At 40.4% G+C, this 10,200-nt stretch overlaps 2 protein-coding genes across 3 annotated transcripts; one reads left to right on the top strand and one right to left on the bottom strand.

Annotated features, from left to right (window-relative positions):
- Positions 1-418: 418 nt before the first annotated feature.
- Positions 419-6,848, bottom strand: LOC108139147 (acetylcholine receptor subunit beta-like 2). Of its 2 annotated transcripts, XM_017261765.2 has the most exons (11): positions 6,673-6,848; positions 6,265-6,458; positions 6,061-6,189; positions 5,816-6,001; positions 5,624-5,756; positions 5,436-5,563; positions 3,142-3,317; positions 2,483-2,635; positions 2,312-2,391; positions 1,270-1,376; positions 419-825 (listed from the first exon to the last, which is right to left on the bottom strand). In XM_017261765.2, exons 1-11 carry the CDS (start codon positions 6,728-6,730, stop codon positions 610-612), a joined length of 1,560 nt encoding a protein of 519 aa, XP_017117254.1. In that variant the 5' UTR covers positions 6,731-6,848; the 3' UTR covers positions 419-609. The 2 variants fall into 2 exon arrangements, with proteins under 2 accessions (XP_017117254.1, XP_041565018.1); XM_041709084.1 differs by having other exon boundaries at positions 5,436-5,756.
- A 600-nt stretch (positions 6,849-7,448) lies between these two features.
- On the top strand, positions 7,449-9,994 carry LOC108139101 (zinc finger protein DZIP1L). Its single transcript, XM_017261713.2, has 5 exons — positions 7,449-7,630; positions 7,688-8,472; positions 8,535-9,268; positions 9,342-9,498; positions 9,560-9,994. The coding sequence occupies exons 1-5, from the start codon at positions 7,537-7,539 to the stop codon at positions 9,992-9,994; spliced, it is 2,205 nt and encodes a 734-aa protein (XP_017117202.1). The 5' UTR covers positions 7,449-7,536.
- The last annotated feature ends 206 nt before the right edge of the window (positions 9,995-10,200 follow it).

Raw genomic sequence — 10,200 nt, 5'->3', positions numbered from 1 at the left:
ATGTTGATGAATGCGAGGCCAAGAGATTTCAACTTTCTAATTTAATGCGACAGTGAGACAAGTAAGGCGGCAGAGACAAAGGCAAGACAAAGGCTGGGGGGTGGAACAAAGTGCTGAGACAAATAAATGATACTGCAAATTATTTAGGCAGCCAACGTGGCGTATGCGCAATGTCTGTTTGACATAGCAAATGCAAAGGTCTTGCCATATTATTGTCGCTCTCAAAGAAAACGTTTTATTTCAACGAAAACTTTCGTGAAAAGTCATCTCTTAATTGAAAATTAACAGCGTCTGAACAGATGTCATTGTGGTTCGGTCTGATAGCAGCTGGCAAATGCTTTTACATATTATTTTAATTTATTTGAATTGGTTTGTAAACTGATTTGGCCAGATTAGGTCCCCCAGTATTTCATAGTCATTTTAAATGTAACTTTTTATTTTGGTGTCTATTAAGAACTAATTTAGTTTTACAGATTGCAGGGTGATAAAGACTTAAACATAAATCGTTAAAATATTCCGCGGAGGCAATTGATTTGATTGCATTCCATAAAAACATTTTCAAGCCTCGGAAGCATTGTTAACTCAGACAGGAAGACCTCGGGACCCCAATTAGGTTAGAACCTGACGGACAATGTCCGGCGGCAGCATGAAATTGTTTTTGCGCAGCGGAATCTCGCTCAGCTGGCGGTCGATGGGCGACCGGGTGTCATACAGCGAGGGCGACTGACATATAATGGCCAAGGTCCCGAAAACACAGGACAGCGTGAAGAGCCAAAGGAAGAAGCGGTCCAGCACCATCGATACGAATTTCCAATCCTCCACAATCTGCGGCGATGAAACAATAAAAAATAGATTTTTAATATCATTCGCTGTAACGTTTTTGCGGCTAAACGAAATTGGTTTTATACATTTCTTTTTGGGGGCCTAATAAAATATAGCCCTGCGGCTGCCTTCCAATAAACTCGAATCGCAATAAAAATATAAAGTTATGATTTAATTTTTTACAATTGTTTGCTGCACATTTGGGACTCTTGGCTCCGTTCAATGCATTCAAGTCGAACTTAAGGGCAATAAACAATAATAAAAAAAACCGGAGGCAAAAGACCCCCGCCTGACGCCGAAAATATGGCAAAGTAAACAATAACAACGCCAAGGACTCCTCCGACCGCCATACACCATCCTCAAGGAGGACACGCGTCAATAAAAATGGGCAACAAAAATAAGCACGGCTCGGAGATGGCGGCAAAGTTGAGGAGCCCGTGTACCCACCTCGTTATCCTTGTCGGCATCCTTAATATGCTGCGCAATAAATCTGACCGCACGCAGCGCCTGCAGCACTTCGGGTGTTAAGTTGCGCGGTATCACATTGTCGGAATCTGTCAAGTTTCCGCCATGAAATTGCAAAAAATGGAAATAAAATATTGGAATAATAAATAAATGCGAGAATCAAGACAATCCCTCCCCCTTGGTTGTATGTGTATCATGTGTGCATCTAGGCTTCAACGTTTCCCTGTGAACTGACAAATAATTTGGCCCTTGCCAGGACTCAAATTAACGCCTAAAGGCAATGGGACTTGAGCCTAACGAAGAAGCTGAGTTATGCTCATCAAAAATAATTTATGTACCGTGCCGTCTTTAGTACTTTATCTTCAAGTCTTGGTTGGAAATACATATATGAAATAGTTAAGAGAAGATAAAAGGGAGTCACAAGCACATATTTATTTTGAATAAGCAACATTTTCCAAAACACTTACCAAATACTTTTAAGCTTAAGTAATTTACAAAATGAAATAATTGTAAATAAAATGTCAAATAGGCAAAAAAAAAATAATATTTTCTACATCAACATAACATAGCAAAATATAATAACGTCTAAAATAATATGCCGCCAATTTAAATTTATAGGTATGTAATTTAACCTATTATCGTCGCTGTTTTTCAATTTTCATCATTTTATAAGCCATCAAAAATGCATAAAAACTATGATATGCTTATTATTTTTTATATGTCCAGCCTCGTTTTATGATCAAATACAAAATTCGAAATGCCACAGCGGCGTAGATTCAGGGAGTGAGGTCACAACATTGCAAACCCCTTTATTTACCCCCTTTTCAGAATTCCCTTGACCATGACCGTGTTTGAACTTGGACCGCATAAGCATTATTTGTCGTCAGCCCATAGAATTTCCCGTTTTATTGCATTATTTGCCCTGATGTTTTTCCCCATTGTGTGTGTTATATTTGATTTCAATTTGGGGCCGGCAGGCATGCAAAATATTTGTGTGTTTTATGGTTAGATTTCGCGCACTCACCCACAGAGTTCTGCATGCCATTATCGTAAGCGCCGTCCTGACTGTCCTTAAACTCGCTGGGAAAATCGCTGATGCTGTCACTGGTGGGAAAACCACAACACAAACAGGCAGAGCGGCGGGGAAAGGTCCAAAGTCAAGTGTTTTCTTTCAATTTCGCGAGATGCCACTTACCGCACATCGATCTCGTTGGTGTATCCGTTGCTGGGCGTGGAATCATCGTAGTCGGGCAGAGTATACTGCGTTCGGCGCATCATCATCAGTTTGGGCATGAAGTGCAGGAAAAGTTTTCGCACCAGCGGCGACATGTTGTGCGTAGAGGGGGATCTGTGCCGCGGGCAATTGACACCTTTTTTAAGCCCCCACTCAGAAAAACAAATCACCAAAAGCCCAGAAAACCGCCATTATTATTAAACCAATAACAATGTTTTAAGGAGATTTCAGATTTTTCAAAAAAATTTTGTATGTGGAAGTCCAGAATCTTCGTAAGCATAATTAGAAAATGAACCTCAAAGTTTGAAAAACTATAAATCATGTTTTTAAAGTTGTTTAACAACATGGCGAAGGAAAACCATTTAATTAATTTATTTTTGAGCATTTTAAAGATTATATAAAAGTGAATATACATTTCCACACTTTTCTTTTAACAATATTTTTATTTTAAATATCTAATAAAAAAATTGTTTATCAAGAAAAATTTGATAGAACTTAAATAATATGCCCTTTATATACCAAATTTATATTTAAAAAAAATTTGAAGTACTTTAGCTTTATGGCGGTTTCCTGATTTATATGGTGATTTTACCTGAGCATGTTCCCGATTCGAGACTCACCTGAAATGGATGTTCAGCACACAGACCGTTGTCCAGACGGACAACGAGACGAGTATCATGGTAAAGAGCAGATACTTGCCCAGTAAGGGCACCGCCAACGAGGTTGGGGGGATAATTTCGGCCAAGAGCAGGAAAAACACGGTCAACGACACGAGTATTGAAATACATAACGTAACCTGTCAACGAAATGTTTACACAATTTCCTTCTCTCGATATCCTCGGCTATCGGTGGCCTTTCGATCCGACAGAAACACGAGCCATCAAACAATCAAACCAACAATCAACCAACAACGACAATGAACACAGAACAACAACCAAATTAAAATACAATCATCATAATTTGTTAAAAAAATGTAGCCAATTGCTTTTACGTAAAATAAAATTGGCCGCAGCAAGTCAGTTTTCATTAGTTTTTAGAGCTTGCTAAGACAATAAAATAAAAAATACTTTTAGCAATTGCTTGCATCTGTAATCAATTCGAAAACAATTTATTTCAAATGAACGAAAGAATACGTACTTAAGAACTGCATCGCGTATACTGTGACCAAGCTAAGGACCCACAACTAACACACTCGCGAACACACAATCTAAGGGATAACCTGATCCCATCCACATCAATCAATCATACGAAACATACACGAAAACAATCAACACCAAAAAAAACAAAACAACAAAGCGCAATTTACTACCATTACATGTGTGGCTGTGTGTCGATCAAAAAATCGGGTAGTTTGTACCACTTTTGTATCTCTTCTCGGGGGAAGTTTTTAAGTACTTTAGCCCTAGTTCTTGACATGAAAAGTGCTTCCATGAATCACTCCAGAGGTAAACGTAAATAAAAGCAACATTAATTCCAGAATGTCTTGTTACAAGATAACGCTTAAGGTTTTTTGGTACCTTGTTTCATAAAAAGAAACATATGTTGAATTTATAGATACCTAACGCAATTAAATATTTTTTGACGCATTTTAGATTTTCTGCAATAACGGCGATATTAAATTAATTTTAAAAATCAATTAAATGTATTTTCTAGTTACAGAATTAAATCTATAAACCATTTGATACCCTTTATATTATTCTTGTTTTTTTTTTTTAATTTAATATAGGTTACCAGCAAAATAGTTACCATGACACAAATATTATTTTTAAAAGCTCAACCAATTATTTTACTACGCCAAAGATCTCCGTATATTATTTTTACCTCAGCGTACATGCATTATTAAATGCCAACTTATATTTTAGTATGATTGAGTTGATATCGGGTATACATATCAATATCGGTGGCGAAGCATTTACCTTTTACTTGAGCAAACGAGCGATACGAATGAACGAACAAACACTAAGGCAACGACAAAAGGAATATAACAACAAACTGCACGAGTCCAGTAAGTAAGTGTGTGTGTGTGTGTGAGTCTGAGAGTGTGTGGGTGTAGGTGTGCCTGTGCTGAATGCAGGTGTCCTATATGTTTGTGTGTGTGTGTCAGTGAGTGGGTGTGTGAGTGCGCTGCTCAATTACAAGATACGCGATATGGACAAATTTTGAGAATGGCTTTTTGACATTTTGAATTCGATTCGATTTGGTTCGATGTCGCTATCGATTGCGCATTTTTAAGCATTCGATGAAAATTTACGTTATGAGATTTCTCTACTCAGGACAGCACAAATGATATTCAACGCAAAACGGGATATTCGGAATATATTGTTTATATGGGGCGTCAATATATGTGTGCTGCTTTCAAAAATTCACAGAGCGCTGCGGCTACGATATTTGGAGCTGATATTTTGATGGATAGATAGGATTAGCTAATTATCATTATGAAATATCTATAAGTTACAAAATTGGAGTATGAAATAGAGAAAGTTAGAGTTTGGAAAGAGCAGGTAGTGCAAGTTGAGCTCTTCTTAGAAAGAATTTAGATTTCTAATATTGGTTATGAACATTTTTTGAAAGCCAATTTATAATTTGTAGTTTTTGGGTATAGACTGCAAGAGCTCAGCTTTAGGATAGCAGACTTGAAAGATTAAGGAGTAATAGTTAAAGTAATTTAAATAAGTTGGATTGGTGCATATGAGGTAGATAGTTTATCTAAGGTTTAGATATTGTAGTGGATTTGTTTATCGAAGTGTGATAGTTGATAAGAAGTATTTAAATAAAATACTGTATATTTAAGAATTGTTAAAATAAAATGTTTTTAAATTATTATACCAAAAAAATCTACTAGTTACACAGGGGTTGCATTCTAAATGTTGTAATACATGCTGCGTGCTAAAAATCAGGTAAATAAAAGTTGTACCTTTTCGCCCGAATCACTTGGCAAGTAAAACACCAACACCGTGAGGAATGTTAAAGCCACACACGGAACAATCAAATTGACCGTATAGAATAAAGTTTTCCGTCGCATTGTCAGCTTGAATGTTATATCTAAGTGATAGATAGCATTGTTTAAATAAATAATATGAGGGAAGCCTAAGCTAAACTCACCTGAAAATGGTTCCAATGTGTCGGGATAGTATTCCTCGTTTTTGGTAGCCGGCACCTCAAGTATGTCCCATTCCACTGACAAATAAAATTCGGTTAGGTCGATGCCCACTTGCACAAGGTTACTGCCAGGAACCTGAACAAAATATGATTAATGCCAAGACTTTCATTAAATTATATAAATATCAACCTTACCTGATCTAAATGTTTCAGATCTACCTGGGCTCCATTGTAGGTCCATGAACCGAATTTCATAAAGCAGATTTGCTCATCGTAGGGAAAGTATTCAACATTCATTTCACATGATGACTTGTAAATAGCCGGTGGCTCCCAAAACACTTCGCCAGTGTACTTAAGAGTGGCTTTGGTCATTAAAGTCACCTAAAAATAATGAAAAACAAAGTTAGATCTAGTATATAATTAATCTATTTGTGATGCACCTCATAATTGCCATCCCAGTTGTTGTAAAGCACAATGTCGGGCACCCAAATATGCTCAGAGGGTACATAGAGCTGTTCAACTCCACCATATTCCTCCGGATCCCAACGTAACTTGTAATCGAACCAGCGCTGTTAATGAATATTAAAATCAATTAAAATCAATCAAGTAAATAGCTCTGTTTTCTACTCCTATTTGATATTTACCTGTTTCACCCACAAATTAGTGGTCATCACCTGGTTCTTTAGGTTGACCTCAATCAGCTGAGACAATTTCAGACCTAGCCAAACCGTCAGGGTCTCCGTGTTGTTCACAACGGGTCTAATCAATCGATTATAGTTGCTCAACAAATCATCATAGAGACGTTTGGTGTCCGGATTTGCCTCAAAACTTATTGGAGCTGTGCGAAAGGAAGGAAATTGAAGAGAATTGTGCCGAATTAATATCCCAAACAAATGGTAAATTTCCCAAAACAAACTTCTGCGCAGACGCTGCTCTCGCTCTCTTCGTGGGCGCAGCTTCCTGACATCTGTCAGATACTTGGGATACAGCATCACGGTATCGGAATTTTCACAGATTTTTCATGGGCTGGTACACAATTTTCCTATGCTTACCCGTGGAGTTTGCCAAAGGAACCAGTAGGAAAACACACAACAAACTCCAATGCCACATTTCGTTGCTGTTTTCTCTGCCTATCTGTGTAATTATTTGCTATAATTTGAACTTTTTAAACAAAACTTATGGCATTTTGCTTGGGTTGTGCTTTTAGGACATCCTCGCGGTCGAAGAGTTTAATCGCAACTGAGTTGTGCCTTTTGACAGATGCTTCAGCGGAGATGCCCGATAGCCCTATAATTATTTATCCGAAAGGATCCTGTCAATTGTCGTCATATGTGCGCACTGTTTGAATTTAGTGATTTTATAGTATATTTATAATTTTTAAAGAATTATTATCCTGACGCGACAAGTTAAAACTTCTACTTGCAGAGCTAGTAACTTTTAATTTGTTTTTTAAGTTTCATAATTATTATTAATTTATTATTAATTATTCATTAATTTAGGAATACAATTCAACGTGTTTTTTATAATTTAATTATTCAAATTATTTCATTTAATTTATAATTAATTATTGCATTAAAAAAATTTCTATATCTGTATTTTCAATGATGTCAGATTTAACTTATTAAATGTTTCAAGAACTTCACTGTTCTACACAAAGTGTTATACAACCCCCTAATTTCAATCCCCAGGACAACAACCCTTATTAAGCCGAGCTTGCAACCACAAGCCAGACTAATAATTTTGAACCTGTCGCCCTGACAACGTAGTTGCTTTGACAACGGTTAACCGAAAACAAGGGAAAGCGAAGTGAAAACACAAAGAAGTGAACTTTGGCAAAGAACGGCAGCAAAACAAAAAAGGCGAAGAAGAAGTAAACAAACTTTCGATTTTTTTTCGGTTGTGGGTGATTCACAGAAATGGGCTTCAAGGGCAAATATCCGCAGATGGTCCGAGATACGGGCTTTAAGCTGCGGCAGTATCGTGATGGTCCGCTGGATTGGAGACTAATGGGTAAGGCATACACGTATTAAATATATCTGACTTATTATTAAGAGTTTTCCCGGACAGGTTCCTATGAAACGGAGCGAATCCTTAGGGAGCAAAACTTCGAACTGGTGGACAAGGCCCTGGCCCATCTGTCGGAGGCTCCTTTGGGCACGGTTCTGGAAACCCACATCCTGGACAGTGGCATTGCCAAGTACTTTGTGATGTCGCAATATGCCATTCAATACCTGCTCTGCTGTCGCACTTACCTGGACGAATGTGTCACGGATTTGAAGGAGGCTCATTCGACAGCCCAGCAGGAGATTGCCACACTCCGGAAATCCTTGAGTGAATCCAACAACGAGGTGGTGCAGCTGAACAAGCGGATCACCCAGATCGAGGCCATTCGCGAGGTGGTTTATCCCTGTCATTTGTGTCCCAAGAACTTTATCAGCAACGAGGCCCTGAATGTACATATTGGTCGCAAGCACCGCGTGGCCACGCCCCCCAGCCTGACATCCGCCACGGGAAAGGATAAGGATCGGGAAAAGGACACGGATGTGCACCTGATCAACACCATCAAGATGGAGCTGGAGATCAAGCAGCTGAAGGAGCGTCTAAATGCCGCCGAGCGAAATATCAAGGAGCGGAGCACGGGATCGAAACGAGTGAGTCCGCGCCAGGAGCAGCGCACCGTGGGCATTCAGAGCAATCTGGCGGAGCCGAAGGAGAAGGACGAGGGCAGCGGAGAGGCGCGGCAGAGCGAGGCCACCGAAAGGAAGGAGCAGCTCACAGGACTGGCAGAACGGCTCAGCACCTTTGAGGAGTGGCAAACGGAGCTCAAGCAAAGCAATGAGCAGTTCATAAAGGTAGGATCATGTACTCCTTCCGTGGGCACTAATGTTCATTTAAATCCTTTTGTGACACCTAGGATATTAATAAACGACTAGAGGGCTTGAGCCACGCCCTTGAGCAGAGCAAACAGGCATCCGCCAACACGCCTCCTCCGCTGGAAGATCGTGTTGCCACGCCCTGTTTGGAGGATCTGGAGCGCATTCTAACCGAAAAGGTGGCGGAGATTGGTAAGATCAGCGCCAACAAGCTGGAGGAGGTGGTTTTCCACCTCGAAATGGGCTACAAGGAGAAACTGGAGGCCTTGGAGCGGGAGCTCAAAGAGCTGAGTGTGCGAAAGGAGCAGCCTGAGCCCGTCCAGAACTTGCCGGCTGTATCCAAGATACCCAAGCCGGTGGGTCGCAAAGAGGAATCCAATATGGAACGCATTCGAAAGCAAGTGGAGAGCGAATTTCTCAAAAAGAAACGGGACGACGACACTTATTCCATTGAGGAGGTGCCGCGGAAAAGCCCGGAAAAGCCATTTTCCCAGCTGGTGACCCAAGTGCAAGTGCATGAGAAGGAGCAGCCAAGTGCTGGAAGTTCGGGCAGCAATCCAACCTTTACGAAATCCCCTAGGGAACCTGTTTCCAACAAGCCGGAAACGCGGGAAACTACGGACATCAGTGAGAGTTTGAGCCAAGAGGAGATCGAGAATGCCAAGGAGCAGAGCCAAACGGAGGAGGAGGGCACTGAGGTATCCACCTCCGAATCGGAGGCCCCCAGGGAATTGCCAAAGCCAAAAATTACCAAGCCTCCTGCAAGGATCATTAAGTCAGTTTCTTAATTTAAAGCCCTTTTTAACTGATCTTTAAGCTATTTATATAAATGATTCCTATGTTTTTAGAGCCCCTCAAAAACCACTCACCCGCAGGGATGCTCGAAAGATGGTCAACCGAAAGCTGATGCCTTACGGGTTCGATATGAAGTCCAAGGGAATTTCCCACACCTCCCTAAAGAGAGTCAACTCTGAGCTGGCTGATCAGCGCAACAAACTGAAACTGGTAAGCCAAATAATATATAGCTTTAAATGAAACAGGCAATAGTAACTCTTACCCTCTTCAGCAATATCCACATTTCTATGCTACGCGAAATCGTATACGCAAGTTCGTGGAGAAACTCTGCTCCGCGAAGTTCTCGGATCGTGCTGAAGTGCTCCTCAAACACACAAGCCCATTGAAACCCATGGAGGCACCCAAGAAGAGGATCCAAAGGTCGGTCACTTTGGAGAAGTCGGAGGAGGATGTAGCCAACTCGCAGGACGGAGAGCAATCGGAGAGCAGCGAGCAGCAGTCACGAAGTTCCAGTCCTCGACGGACGATTAGTCGGGATTTTAAGGCCCGGCTAGAGGAGATTCTGGTCAAGCCGGCGGCCACAGTCAGAGGAGCTTCCAAGTCGACGTTGAACACCAGGCCGGTCCCGCTGCCCAGGAAGCGGGTTATGTTCAACACCCTTAGCAGCGGAAAAAGCTTCAACGACAGCGATGATAACTTTGAATAAGAAAATATTGAAATCATATTTTTTTTTTTGTTTCTTGTTTGGGAAAGCTTGGAAAATTACCATTGCGATCTTGATCTCGAGTGCATCTCTGTTTATTTCAAGCAGAATACAGAATATATACATTCTTTTTATTAAAATCAAACGTTGGTAGAGGTAGAGGCCAGAAATTGGAGAGCCAAACAATAGTGCGGGTAAAAAGTAACTGT

This window comes from Drosophila elegans, unplaced genomic scaffold, assembly GCF_018152505.1.
Source record: "Drosophila elegans isolate 14027-0461.03 unplaced genomic scaffold, ASM1815250v1 contig_476, whole genome shotgun sequence".
Lineage (NCBI taxonomy): Eukaryota > Metazoa > Arthropoda > Insecta > Diptera > Drosophilidae > Drosophila > Drosophila elegans.
Note: the sequence above shows the minus strand (reverse complement) of the source record. Positions and strands in the feature narration are given on the sequence as shown.